This window comes from Otolemur garnettii, unplaced genomic scaffold (genome assembly GCF_000181295.1).
Source record: "Otolemur garnettii isolate 467f Iridium unplaced genomic scaffold, OtoGar3 scaffold00131, whole genome shotgun sequence".
Taxonomy (NCBI): Eukaryota; Metazoa; Chordata; class Mammalia; order Primates; family Galagidae; genus Otolemur; species Otolemur garnettii.
In genome coordinates, this window is record NW_003852526.1 from 1,530,314 (window position 1) to 1,545,714 (window position 15,401).

Consider the following 15,401-nt stretch of genomic DNA (forward strand, 5'->3'; position numbering starts at 1 on the left):
TTTTGTAATTTAGTTTTTGTTCCCCATCCAGTAAATGAAAACTAAGGCATCTAATGCAATCACATGAGTAAAGAAAGTCATATTGAAGGAAAGAGATGTATTTTTACACAGCTAGTGGCAAAGCTGGGACTAGAACTCAAGACCATTCCCAATATTGGCTGCTCAAGAGTGCAATTGCAAGTGTGCATCTACATTTCTGCTGTGCCTTGCAGTTACTCACTTATTTGAAATATTTGATTGTGTGGTATGTTCCAGGGTCTTTATATTAGTAGGTTGGGGCACAGACATAAACGAGACAAGCCTCCTCCACCAAAGACATTCGGTCTAGTTGGACCTTATGTGAAGTAAACGCAAAGAGAACACTGCTGTGTGAGACATGAGAGAGGGCATAACCAACTTAAAGGGTGAGATGCACCATTCTTCACAGAAGCCATGCTTGAGCTGGATTTTGAAGAGTAACTAGAAGTTGGCCAATGTGGAAAATTTAAATATTCAGAAGGAGTCAGGAGCGTGGAGCACATTTGGATAACTGCAAGATCAGCAGGGGCTCAGAGGGCAGTGGCGGGAGGTGGGTATAAGGAGGTACAGATGCCGCCCCCACCACAGAGCTTCAAAGGTTACATAGAAGAGCAACACTGGATTGAATTTCAGAGACTTCATTTTGGTTTTCGCGAGAGCTATGAAGTCCAATTAGAGGCCATTTAAAATTTTAAGGGAGTTTTGTAATTCAGATCCAAAAATGGGCAGTGGCATGAGGAATGAAAAGGAAGTAAAAATAGATAATTAAAAATAATTTCCCAAGGTTCTCTTAAACTCCCCCCACTCAAAAAAAGGAAGACTTAAAGTGGTATGAAATTCTATTTCCTTTCAGCCTGTCAGTTGACCTGGTAATTCCTGTTAGTTATATCCTAATTCCCTGGGTTGAAAGGTCAGTATTCACTTTTATTGTTACTCTAATCTCTGACTTTAAGTGATTCCTAAGCCTATTTCTTCCAGGATCTCAGGATGGCTTGCAAAGTCCCTCATCTTCAGGCACAAACCTACTCTCCTGAGTCTTTGTCTGTTTCCCAGGCCCCACTACTCACCTTGGCCTAACTAACAATGGTTTATCATGTGTGCTCATCCTAGTTGCAAAGCGTTACCTGTTGATTTTTCTTAATAAAATCTTGCTCTTCTTTTAGGCTGACAAAATGCAAGACTCTTGACCTCCACTCCCCTTTCCTACTAAGTTCTTGCAGATAGTAAAGGCTCAAGAATTGGCTCTTAAACACAACTATCTATGTGTATCTCCAGTGTAATGCCTAACGACATTGATTGTTTTGGAATTCCTTGGTTACATGCATGGCCATTCCTTTCCAGGCAATAATAATTATTACTACGCATGGGACTTTGTAATTTCACAACATTTTACTATGATTCTTGATATAAAAGCTATTAATATTTTCACCTTCACTGTTCTCTTCCCACTACTTGCCAGTAACAAATGATTAGAGAAATTGAAAGTTTAAAGAACAGCTATTAATGTTTCAGGAATTATCATCTATATAGCCTGTCATCTCATAGACCTACAGTCTTTCCTGGGTATGGTATTTCTTAACTTGGAACCTCAAAAGAACTTGCAGTTCTGTGAAATGGATGCAGTATATTAGATGATCTTAAAAAGCTACAGTTTTGGTATTTAATAACTAAATTACTTAGGATGGGCACCTTACACCACTTTGTCCAATCTGCTTTTAAATCAAATGTGTTTTTCTTAATATGAGGAAAAATTACAACATAGAAATGTTCTGAAAGAAGTCTTTCATGTTCACTTGAAAAATAAAGTACCAACTCTGCATTTTGTTAACATTCATTTTATAAAATACTTTAAAAGAACAGATAAAGTACTTGAGGCTACATAACAACCAGAATTGAAAAAGAATGAATAAAATATAAATTAATTGAACACATAACTATTTTGCCACATTACACAAGTTTAAAAAAGGCATTTAAAAAAAACAATAAAATAGTAATTGGGGGGAAAAAAACCTTTACTCTATTGCTGTCCTTTTCTGGAATATTTCCCCAGAATCACCAAAATTCCAGGTCAATGGGCAGTACTTGTTATTTAAAGCATACTCTAATTTAAATCCAGAGAAATTGTGGAAAAGGTCAGTACATTTTCTGTTTCCAAATACGTTAGCTGAAAAGGGAAGTTAAAATTTTAATCAGGTTAGATAATTCAGTGCAAATTAAAGCTTCAAGTTGAAAATATGAAGGAAAAATAATGTCCAAACGATAGGAAATACTTCTGGAACAGAAAAATGAAAAATTCACATTATGAAGAAATCTTTGCAAGTGTTGTTGGTATATGAAATGCTGAATTAACAAATGGAGCCCATTAAAGTTGCAATTAGGGCTCTATCATGGATATTATTTGCAATGTGGACAAGGGGAAATGGACAGGGAAAAGCTGAAGGTCATATCTGTGAAAGTTCAAGTTAAGTATAAACTGCTCTGATTCAATGCTAGAAAATTTGGCTAGAATTTACTAAATATTAAGGGAAAACATGTTGGATATACATTTACTGGAATATCATTGAGGATAAGCCCTTCTACATCCAGAACATGTTTGGGTGGAGAGAAGAGGGTTCATATTGGTCATGATAGTTTTAATTTTATGAGTTATGTATGAAATACTATCTTAAAAAGTAATTGTATTAACAAATCTTGAGAAATGGAAGGAATGTTCAACTTTTTGGATCACAGTGAAATAAAGTCTGGATCATTTCCAAACATTAATAGGTAGTCACATTTGTAATGGAAAAATATTTTGGTTTAATTATTACTTCCTCAAAAAATTCTTTTTCAATTTGATGTCCTACGTAATAGGTAGCAATGGGTCTGACAGTGTTTGAAAGTTTCCCTCTTTCTATACTATTGTGTAAGAGTTTTGGATTCATTCTTTTTAATGAAAAAACTAATGGCTGCTATTGAGAATAAGATCCAGAGAAACTGTGGAAAAGGTCAGTACATTTTCTGTGCAAAAAACCCCATTTTTTCCCTCAAATTTCAGGCCCAAATTTACTGGATCATAATGAGTCTTTCCTCTTTTAAAATTCTCACTGGAAATTTTCACATATTATTTGCTAGCTAAATGAGAATGTACTATATCTTCTAATAGTCCTATTTTACATCAGTCTCTATTAAGAATGTTGTAACATTATCACAATTAAGCAGCAACTTTTTGGCTTTCAGACCGCACCTGTGATCAGCAAGTCAGCAAAAGGCCAAAATGTATGGTGCTTATCCCAATATGACATCTGAAACTGTTACATCAAGTGGAAACTCATGATGACACAACAGGGAGTTCAGAAAGCAATGGGAAATTAACCCATGGAATTTTTAAACATATAAAAAACGGCACTTAGATGTCTACTCCTAAGACGAACATCTACGGCAAATTAAATTCCCCTCCAGGAACATAACCAGCTCAGAATCACCTGAAGAAATTCACTTAAAAGCACAAACGATCCAAGACCTGTGACTCCTCAAGTATCAGCTCCTACCATGAAAGCCAGACTGTCACACAAGGGCATGTGTCACTTTGCAAAGGAATGCATTAATTTCCCTCCCAGAGTCAGCTCGGTTGGCTACAGAAGTCCTGTAGCACATTAATTTCCGTCACGTCTGTCAGATGTTTGTTCCTGTCCTTTTGAGTCCTGAAGACAGGCTCCCTGTCGGATGCATCCTTTATGTCACACTTGGTGTGAAGTTTAAAAAGGAGTGGTGGAAACACACGCACCAGGCTGCAGTTAGTCCGTAGTTAGAACACCTTTTGTGGGTTTGAGCATTTACAGAGATGGATTTATCTCAATTCTCCACTAACTTCCCATTAGGAATTTTAAAAAGCAAACTGCTAAAAAATTCTGAAGCTCTGGTGAAAACCTTCTAGGCTTTGTCTATCAGAGAAACATTTGCTATCAAAACTGCAGATATAGAAAAACAAAACATTATGTTGGAATCAGCTTGTGGAAATTTGTGCTTTAAAAACACAGTGCCTAACGGTGCCAAGCGCATCACAGATGCTCAATAAATACTCACAGATTAGAAGTAATAACATGGTTTCTGAAGAGCCATTTTGCAAAAAAAGGCAAAACTATATTAATTCCTTTCACCTGATTTGATGGAGCAATGCGGGGCAATGAGAGAATCTATAAATTAAATCTGAACACTGACTGGAGAGAGAAAATTACTAACAACTTTGCAAACAACATTGCCACAGTAGCATTGGTACTTAACAGTGCATCACAGATTTCACGTTTCTAAGGCAGTATGAACTGGTTTGCACAGCTTGTAGGAAACAGAGGGTGAACACTCAAATAGGAAATGAACTCTAATTCCAATTTACGTGTGTAATTTTACCTGAAAATTAGTAATGTGTTTTAGGGGGATGACCCACTTATTTAGCATGCCTCAAAGTACTGCAAGCATGAATATTAGGGGCAGTCTGGCTTGTGCAAGTGCACTTTTCACATCTGCAGTAGTTGCTTCCTAATACTTTAGATTTTCACAGAGTCACACACCCCTGGTAGGAGAGAGATGAGAATACGGAAAATTAAAAGTCACAAAACTTAAACTAAGAGGGACGCTCCTCTGTATTGTGTAAAAACCCCTTAGAAAAGGCAGTTTATTGACAAAGAAATACTTTATACATTCAGGATTTTCCCATCTCTCAAGAATGATGAAACCATGAAAAAACTCAGTAGTGAAAGAACACATGCTTTTTTTTTTTGCATCATTGGATATGTTGAAAATCGGAACCTTTAAAGCATCTTGTAAATGGGAGAAATGGAACTGGACCTGGGCAGGGGGCATGGATGGTAGAGATCAAAATGAGTAAGTGATGCAGCTTCTGATGTGGACAGCAAGAGAGTTGGTGGGAAATGTCACAGCAGACCTGACCACGCTACAGAGTCCAACAGGAACACAGTACAGATATTAAAAAAAAAAAACTAAACTAAAAACAAAAACAAACTGCAACTTTGCCAACTTGTAAACAAGGAAAAGCATTTCACAGATTCAAAGTTCAAGGGAAGTAAACGTCTTTAAATTATTTTTGTCAGTTCAACCCTGATTTAAAAGTATGGCTAGCAAACACAAGGAAGCCACAGCCGTCGACATCCTGAGCAAGCAGCGGTCTCCTCCTGAGAAGCTGCTTCTCCCAAGCCTCCCGTCTTGTGATGCCGCATGAGGAAGCGACACCTTCTCCATTGAATTCCACTCCTGGAATAAGTGTCGGTCTCTTCCCGTCTGGGCATTTACAGTTCTGGTTGCTATAGATTTAGACGTGGGGAAACAGGAGGAGGAGGGAAGGCAAATTCTCGGAGGATGCTCCGGGCCACTTCGACATTATTCTGGGCTATCTCTAAGGCTCTCTTCACCTCTTCAAAGGCATAACCCTCTCCCATGAGTTTTGCGATTTTTGCATCTACATTTTCCAACGCTGCCTCAGGCCCATGGGGTTTTCTATGGTGAATTTCGGGTGCAGTCCTCCGGGGTCGTGGTTTAGGGGGTCGGGCTGGGGCTTGTGAACCATCTGTGTAGATTTTGAGACAGAGATTATCACGTGAACAATGAGATATAAATGACATTATAACACAACGGTATTATCTCATTTTTTATTTTTTAATTTTTTTGTATTATCTTATTATTTTCTATTAAAATAGTCTTTCTCATCATCTTTACAAATCCACCTTCCCGCATTTTTCCTTTCATCGTGGAGCAGGTAGTATTATCCTCATTTTGAATACTAGAAAATTGAGACAGACTGTGTTGACTGTGTTGGGAATTCCACTGAGAAATTACATTTAATTCCCAATTCCACACTCTTATTCTTTAAGCCATCTAAAGTAAAAAAATACACAGAAAGACAAATACCAAAACAACTATCTAAAAAAGGAAGGCGCTGACTTTGCTTAGCAGCACAGTTCCTCCTCTGCTACACACAGGCTCTGCCTGAGCGCTCTCCACAGGAACGATCCTGGCAGGTTCCTACCAGAGCAAAGTATCTTTACAAGCTCGTAGATGCTTCTGTCCCACCCATGTCACAGAACTATGCTAAAAAAGGATATGCCATTTCATCATCTGTACCTTACTGGTGCTGGCAGGAAAATAAAAAAGAAAACGGTGGATATTTTGACTCTACTGTTAGTTAACAGGTTGAATAGAAGCAAACTGGATACTCTGCTCAACACTTTATCCAGATGCAAATGTAGGAGATTTGGCTTGATACTAAGCAAACCTTACAAGAAACATGAGGAGTGAAGAATTGGTTTCTTTCTTAGTCTTCTAATGATAACAATTCATCAAATTTAAAACAAGAACATTGGTGCCTGTGAACGCACAGTAGTGTTAAGAGACTAGAAAATTAATTATAAGCCATCATCTCACATGGGTGTCCAGGGCATGCACTGGCTAACTTGACAGGGTACTTTCTTCATGGATTTCCACATATCTACCTCTCTGCCTCTCTCTCTCATTCTCATTCTTCAAATCTACTTTTGTATATCTATTTCTATTGTATATCTATTTCTAGAGGTATTACTTATCTTTCCTTAAGAAATATGAGACGTAATGTAACGTGTGCACGGGTAATGTAATGCCTGTATGCACCGAGGAGACAATGAGAAAGAAAGGACAATAATGACCTCTGTAATGATAACTGCTATACTCAAACACCACGGAACAGCAATTACCATAAATTAACATGAACACCAGAGAAGCAAGAGAGAGGGAAACACAAAATGTGTTGGGAGGCCCTGATCCTGCATAAGCATTTACTCAAAATATTAAAAAGCAAGATCTGCTACAGCCTGAACAGTAGACACTGTTAAAAAGGGGGAGGAGTAAGTCCTATCCACGCTGACCATGACAAAACAAATGCTTATAACCGAGTCCTCTTTCTTTCCATTTTTCCCCAAAGCTCAGGGGCTTCAATTCCTTCACTTGTTCTTTTCACATCTAAAAATAGGACGCACCAGGTTTTCCTTTTCATTCCCTTTTTTGCACGTTAGAAAGTGCAGGGCACTGGAAGGAAGCACCGACACTGAGGGTGGACCCAGCCTTTATAGTTTGGGCACTGGGGTGACCACAGACTTTATCAACCTGGTAGGAATTTTTGTACCTAGTAAACATCTTCCTTAAAGACAGTTATTTTGGGCTTGGCCCCTGTGGCTCAAGCAGCTAAGGCATCAGCCACATACACCTGAGCTGGTGGGTTCGAATCCAGCCTAGCCTGCCAAACAACAGTGATGGCTGCAACCAAAAAATAGCCGGGCGTTGTGGTGGGCGCCTATAGTCCCAGCTACTTGGGAGGTGGTGGCAGGAGACTCGCTTGAGCCCAGGAGTTGGAGGTTGCTCCAACTGTGAGAAAAAGAAAGAAAGACAGTTATTTTGGAAGAAGACATGTTTATTCTAGTGCTGCTGTCCATACTCATGGTATTTTGTTTTTTTTTTCTACAGTTTTTGGCTAGGGCTGGGTTTGAACCCGCCACCTCTGGTATATGGAGCCAGCACCTCAATCCTTTGAGCAACAGGCACTGCCCCATACTCATGATATTTTTGAATATTTATGAGCAACTGCAACAGTTATCAAAATAAGTGTAAGAACATGTGAGACTATAGGTTAAGGTCATGCATATACCCAGGTACCAATTTTACTCAAGGACGTGAGGACATTGATATTTTTACTACACTTGATTTTAGCCAAAAGGCCAAGAAGCAATGACATTAGTATTTTTAAATATTGAAATGAATACAGATATACAAAGGAGTGAAGTGTAAAGTTTACAGGAAATTTTGAGATAGAACAGATCTTAAATCAATTTCTGGCATGTGGACTAGCTAACCCACCAGTCCTAGTGTGGTTTAGGATTAACCTTCTTCAGGAAGAGAGATTTGAGAAGTAAATTTCTGGAGTAACTCTTGATTTAATTTTCATGTTCTAAGCATATAAAAGAATAGCAAATCCTGGATGGCACAAGAGTTCGTCGGATAAAACTTTGGTTAGAATAGTCCCTAGAGTGACTACTTTATGATAGACACTCTAGACAAGGCCAATAGTGCATTCTGGGAGGGGGGAGAGGACTGATTATTGTGTGATGAAAAATAATCATCTTAGATGCTGTTAATACAATGGTTTGTGGCCCTCCCATGAGAAATAGTACACAGAGATATAAAACATATCTGTAGTATTAAACTTTCATTGCTACAGAGAACAGGAAGCAAACAAGAAAAAAACAAATGTTCAAAAAGGCCCTTTAGCAGACTATTATGAAAAAAAAGAAAACTGAGACAGGCTGCTGTGTGTCTACATAATCTACATCTACAGGAGCTGATGGTTTAGAAATACAACCAACTTCTCTCATATTACTTCCCTCAGCATGAAGGAAGTTCGGGGGAGAGGTCGTCTTTATTTTGGAAGGACAAATGCTATCATATTGATGAATACCTTTCTCCATTTTCTATTTGTTATATTAAGTTATGTTAGCAACAATTATCATACCAATCTTGCACATAAAGTTTCTTTTAGATTTTAAATACTAAAATAGTGTTTGACAGCAAGCACATAAATATGAAAGACTATCATATAATACTTTGAAATGACATTATTAAGGTACTTATTATACTATGTTAAACACCACTGAGACAGAATTGACATATATGATACGACCTTGACCATGTGAAGATGTGTACAGACAAAACATTAGAAGGAAGTATGAAAAATGGCAACAATGTTCCTTATTGAGGATAGGGTTCTAAATGATTTCTTTTTCAGGCTAACTCTGTAGTTCCATTATATTTTCCAGTGTACACGTACTAATTTCATAATTAGAAAAGTTGTCATCACCACTACCAACATATAGCCTCCCAGATCCCCTCTGCTGGTTTTATAGACCTACGCTGCTCAAGAATACAAGATGCAGAGCCAGAGTTTGGTTTTGCTAATGTGAAAAGTATGTGAAGCATGCGGTGAGTGGATTGCCCAGTGTCACAGAAAAAATGGTAAGAATTCCAGTTTTGAAATCCAGTACAATCTTACTATTTCTATTACCTCCACTCCTTTGCCATTATGACTATTCCTTCACCATTATCTTGATTTTATCATCAAGCATCTCCAAACACAGTTTAGCAATCATCGCAATAGGCACGTGTGATTTTTTTGTAACTGAATTTTGGCTTGGCTACTGAGGATATAATAATATAAACTTTATTAACAAATAAAAAAAATGTGTGCATAGCTTACTGAGAAGAACTGATTCAAATCCTATCAGATTGACCTTTACTAGGTGTGTCACCTTGGGTAAATAGCTAAATTGCTAATGTCTTACTTTCTTCTATAAATTAACATTAATAATAACTATTTCAGAGTGGCTACAAGGAATAAAATTGTATCTCTACCTGTATTACATAGTAAGAAAACATTGTTTTATATTATACATATATTACATAACTATATAGTTATAAACATTCAATATATAGATATCACTAGAAATATACAACATAAAATATACATTACATAAGATATAAATGTTTTGTGCATGTAACTATTAAATATAATATGTAATATGTTGCATATTATATTACCTATTTATAAAAAAACACATATATCAACATCTACATATAAAATAGCACAAAATCTGGCCTATGTTAAGTATTAAACAATATAAAAAATTGTAATTATATAAAAAAAATAATATTGTTCATAAATTTTGTGAGAAAAAATGTCTAATGTTGTCTACTAAATTAGTGGTAATTCTTGGGGTATATATCAAACTCTTAAGACTACTGATTTTCTCCAGTATAACGTTAACTGAGTATTAGAAGAAAAATATGAATTTAACTCATAAAAGAATAACAGAAATTTCAAACATGTTATCATTGTAACTGTTATTCTACTATAAACTGGATCAATTAATCCTGGAATTTACTTATGCCATATGATTGAATTATTGCTACAATAAAAATATTACCTACTTACAGAAGGACATGATTTAATAGGCTAAATTACAAATAAGTAAACAATCTTTACACATACCGTGTTTTTAAATACATCCATAAACAGGCTTTTAAAAAACTTCCGTATTAAAGGAAAAAAGATTCTAGTTTTTGTGGCTTTAAAATGGAAGGTTTATGTAAGCACCACTTCAGGTAGTTGAAGTATAGTAAAACTCAACAACACTGCAATTTCCTTTGTTGAAACACAAAACAAAAATCTTAAAAATACATAATTTGCAATAGAATTCCAAACATGTGTAAAGCAAAGCCATGATTTCCAATTGAGATCTGAATGAGGATTACTATAGAACAACTGATCCTAATATAGACTCCATTCAGCATTCCACTGATTTTCCTCAGTTAGTAAAGGCAAAGTAGTACAGGCATGAACCCCTTTTATAAGGAGATCTCCTTTATTTTGCCAGCATATGTGGCAACAATGTCTTTCACTAGCTATAACCACATTTAACAGAAGTTGTTCTAAGATTTTCGCATTGTTTTCAAGTGTTACCTTCAAATGCCTTCTGAACACTAAGAATATGGAAAGTCTTAAGAGCTAATCTTCACTCATCGGCACAACCATTAAAGAGTCTTCAAGAATGGCATTTCAACTATAGTTCAATATTTCTTACAAAGAAAAAGAAACATGCAAAACATGTAAAAACTCACACATAGCTAGCAGAGACATGAGCTCCATGCGAATAATATACCCGTGCAAATAAGAAGCAGATTAGTAAAAATGTTTGCCCCATAGACAGGTGTACGTGAATTTAATGCAGGCTAATAAAATCCTCTCGTTTCTGACTACACATTTTTCTGACATAGTCATATGATTAAGTATCACTTGTTACATTTAAAAAACCTTATGAAAATTATAAAATATTTTCTTTGGGAGGAATCAAATGTTTGGAAGGCTCTTTGCATTACCAACGTACGCGTACATGCAGAAGCCCTTTTCAGATAAGAGGACCAGGAAGATATTTTCAAATCAGTGAAACTGTATTTTTGAATTCTTTAGAAATGCTCTCGTCCCAGAAAGCTTCTCCATAAATATGTCACTATCAATTATTTACAGCCATAAAGGATAATAAAAATTGAATTTATAAAATGAAGCAATCATACCAGAATCCTCATGCAGTCATCTTTAAAAGGCTTTAATAAAAGCAGATTTGTTACTGCAAAATGAGTGCTCTTGGAATCTCAAAGGTACACAAGCATCCTGTCTCCAGTTTTGATGGAAAGACCCTAATACACAAGCCAAGTCCACTGTTTGCTGGTATGAAATAAACCAGCGGACAGCCTGACAACGCTGGGAGCTGCGTGTGAGCCAACATCCATTCAAAGAAAGGACCTTATCTTCTGTGGTTTGTGTTTTTAAAGAGAGTTCGGGGAGTAGGTTGAAATATTTGATGTTACAGCTAGCTGAACCCTCAGAGTAATAATCTGGACTATTTTATCACCAAGGTAAAAGCCAGTTCAGGTGTCCAATAAATGGCTATTTGGGGATATTTCAGCAAGGTTGTGACTCTAAGCTCTTCCTGACATTTCTAGTGGAATGCTAATCAGAATTCGTATCAGTTGAAATCATGTATGTGAAGGATGTTCCTCTAAGACCCTGCAACACCCACATAATATGAAGCAAACTGGAAGGAAGCTGTGACAACTGTGTGTTTTGGCCAAAATTCTTCCCATAACTTTAGTATGTTTCTTTCTTTTTTTTTTTTTTTTTGAGACAGAGCCTCAAGCTGTCCCCCTGGGTAGAGTGCCATGGCATTACAGCTCACAGCAATCTCCAACTCCTGGGCTCAAGCGAGTCTCCTGCCTCTGCCCCCCAAGTAGCTGGGACCACAGGCGCCCGCCACAACGCCCGGCTATTTTTTGGTTGCAGCCATCATTGTTGTTTTGGCAGGTCCGGGCTGGGGATTCGAACCCGCCACCTTAGGTGTACGTGGCTGGCGCCCTAGCCGGTTGAGCTATAGGCACCGAGCCAGTATGTTTCTTTCAATCCAGAGTTGGTAGTACTGGCTATGTTATTTTAAATCATCATGTACTTTTTCCAAAGTTCTATTTTAACATTAAGTAATTTGCTTCCTTATGTTATAGAGGTTGTCAAGATATTGTCTCTCTTGATTTTCATGTTTTGTCACCAAATTCTCTGACTGTAACTACAGGATGTATCTAAAACCTTACAATGACCAGAAGCAAACTAGAAAAAGAACACGGACCAAAATTTGAAAAGGTTAAGAGTTTCTAAACTGTGCTTCCCTTAGTTCTATGTAAATGTTAAAACTCACAAAACCACAGACTTATATAACTTCCATATTTCCCGTATTTAAACTACCATGTTGATAATTCTCAAAACACCCCTTAATTATCTTCAAAAGTTATAGAATGTACAGCTATTATTATTAATAAGTCTTATGTGCACTGAGGCTTGAGATTAAAAGCAACAAATAAAAATCTTGAAATAACACAAAAATCCACATAGAAAAAGCTTTTGTTTATAAATGAGACAAAACTATTGCTCATGATACATGTACATTCAGTTAAACAGAGATACCAGCTACTCTTCCTTCCCTCCTGTCACCCACGTCTCTATTCATATCCTCATTTATCCAGGCATTCATCTCTCACCTTTCTATGCATCTAAAGACCATGTGCTGGGCACCCTCCTGGATACAGCAGTGCTATGGACTAAATGTTCCTGCCTGCCCGTAATTCATGTGTTAAAACCAAGTCCCCATTGTAATGGGATTTGCAGGTGAGGCCTCTGAGAGGTGGTTAGGTGTGAAGTCCCCATGAAAGGGATTAGCGCCTTATAGAAGAGATCCCAGAGCACCCCCTTGCCAGTGTGAGGACACAGTGTGAAGACGGCCATCTATGTGCCCGCACCAGACACTGAACGCTGGCCCCTTGCACTTGGACTTCTTAGCCTCCAGCTGTGAGAAATAAATGTTTGTTTTTAGTCCATCCTGTCTATCGCATTCTGTGTAGCAGCCTAAATTGACAAAGATAAGCCATGAACCAACACTCATCTTCAAAGTGTAAATACTCTACCAAAGGAAACAGACTGATAAGCAACCATCCAGAAAACAGATTAGTAATATATTTTGGGTAATGACAGGTGCTATGAAGAAAAATAAAGCAAGAGGATAGGAAGTGACTGGAGAAGATGGGGCCTACTTTGAACAGTGGCCAGGGAAGGCCTCTTGAAAATCCAAGGAGAGCAGAGGCATCCTGTCCTTTTCAATGGCCATGAATATGATTGTGCTTACTAAACTGGTCATCCTTCTACCTGATGGCTGGCAGTGGGGCCCTGCACAGAAGCCCTGAATAAGCTAAGAAAATCACTACTTTGATGTAAGTATTAACCCTAATGAGATTTCTACCTTAAGGGAGAAGAGAAAATAGCATTTCAATGTACAAAGAGATATTCCCCATTTCTTGAACTTGACAAGGCAAAACGAAAGTTAAAGAATGAATGAATTTTGCATCAAAAAATGTGGCTTTACTAATTGATCAAAGATAATATTGATTTTTTTTCTTTCTTCAGGAGCCAGTATTGTAGGCCTTTGTGTCCGAATATAACATTTATAAGCAAAATGCAAAGATGATAAAAATAACACGAGCAGGTAGTGTTCACTGAATTACACAACGCATCAGAAGGGGGTCTGACAGGTAAAAAGCTTTGTACGACCACAGGGTGTTAGTGTAACTATTATCAGCCAGCTCACCTGAAGATGACGGAAGCTGATCATAGTCCTGGGATGTTCTGTTGGGTTTCACATTTTCACCCGGTAATCTCCTAGCAGGAGGCAAAGGAACTTGGACACTTGCTGGATCAAAGAAGGGATCTTAAAAACAAAAAGGATTTTCGAATTAAAGGATGAACTATATCTCAGACTTTGAACTTTACTTTAAAAATACAAATAATGTACCCTCATACGAACCTAAAATATAAAGGGGGGAAAAAAAGGGATGATGTGGACTGGCTGAAGAAAATAATTCTACAATTGTTTAATAAAGGTTATAGCTTTAAAAAATAAGAAAACTAAATCCAGGATTAATAGTAACTATTTTCTAATCAGTGTATTTTCTAATTGATAAATTATTTGCTCAAATATGCTCTTCTCATTTATTTTTAGGTAAGAATAACTATTGACTTTTTGTTTATATTTTTGAGATCATTTATTTAGTAAGATTGGTGATGGTAAAAATAGCTTCTAGATTTTATTTTCTGTCCCGATCCATCCTGTACAATGAATAGAAACTGTTCTAAAGTAAAAGCAAAGAAAAGGGCAGGACAGATTTTATCCATAAGAATATTATTACATCACTTAATTTCTCTAAGTATTAGACAGACGAAATCTGTAAGACAGATCTGAAATCTGGTATCTGTGAAGATCAAATGAGTTGTGTATGTTCTATCTTCTGTACATGCTAGGTGCCTATATTAAGAGCACTATATTCAGCATTCTATGATAAAAATAATTATTATTACCTGGCTCTCTAAACAGTAAATTCAATTGTTAAAAAATTATGCCATTACTAACATTAAGCTTTAAATATACAAGAAAATATGATTTTTTTTGTTACTAGTCAGAGAGGGGGCATTTAAATATAAATTGCTGAAAAATTAAAAATTATTTTACTACTTCTAACTGGATCTAAAGAGAAAAAGACTTTTATCAGTATGTATTATACTTAATCACTATGACTATAAATAAACTCAAGTGATGTAAAATTAGTGGCATATGGGTTGAAATTCTTAATAATTGATTCCTTCTCTAAGTAGATGAACCTTACTTCTAAATCTCTGGTTCACTAATAACTTACACAGCTATCACTTTCACCTCACACTCATGTTTTCCTCTCCTATTACCTTCTCTTACTTCTGAAGGTACCATCAACTCTTCTGAGGGCAGAGATCTTGTCTTATTCATTATGTTTTAGTTACATCTCTTAATTCAAATACAGCACCTAATACGCTGCTTGGAAAACAGCCTATACTTGACAAATATTTACTTATAACTACCAAAAATAAATCCACACAGATTCAAATTGTTCATAAGTTCAAAGTCAGTGACTCTTGAGTTGCTAACACAATGTAAAAATTGTACATATTAAAGGTGATCTGATTTTATTTCATTGTTTGAACTTCCATTTGAGTTTGACATCAACAATATACACGAGTTTAATTATTTAAGAAGAAAATACATGTTTAAATATTGCAGATTTTTATTTTTGACAAGATTTTGGTAAGACAGAATTCAAAACCTTTTATTCTTTACTTTTCCCCATATATGGGGTACGAGAACTATTTGCTGGGACTTCTTGACTAAGGCAAGGCTATTTAACTTGCT

At 36.6% G+C, this 15,401-nt stretch overlaps 1 protein-coding gene across 1 annotated transcript in view; it reads right to left on the reverse strand.

Moving 5' to 3' along the window:
* Positions 1-4,643: 4,643 nt before the first annotated feature.
* The window catches only part of CBLB (Cbl proto-oncogene B), a 195,456-nt gene continuing 184,698 nt past the window's right edge, over positions 4,644-15,401 (reverse strand). The window contains exons 18-19 of the mRNA XM_003798193.2: positions 13,773-13,892; positions 4,644-5,578 (exon numbers count right to left, since the gene is read on the reverse strand). Of these exons, the coding sequence (XP_003798241.1) occupies positions 5,316-5,578; positions 13,773-13,892 (383 nt within the window). The 3' untranslated portion in view covers positions 4,644-5,315. The remainder of the gene's footprint in view (positions 5,579-13,772; positions 13,893-15,401) is intronic.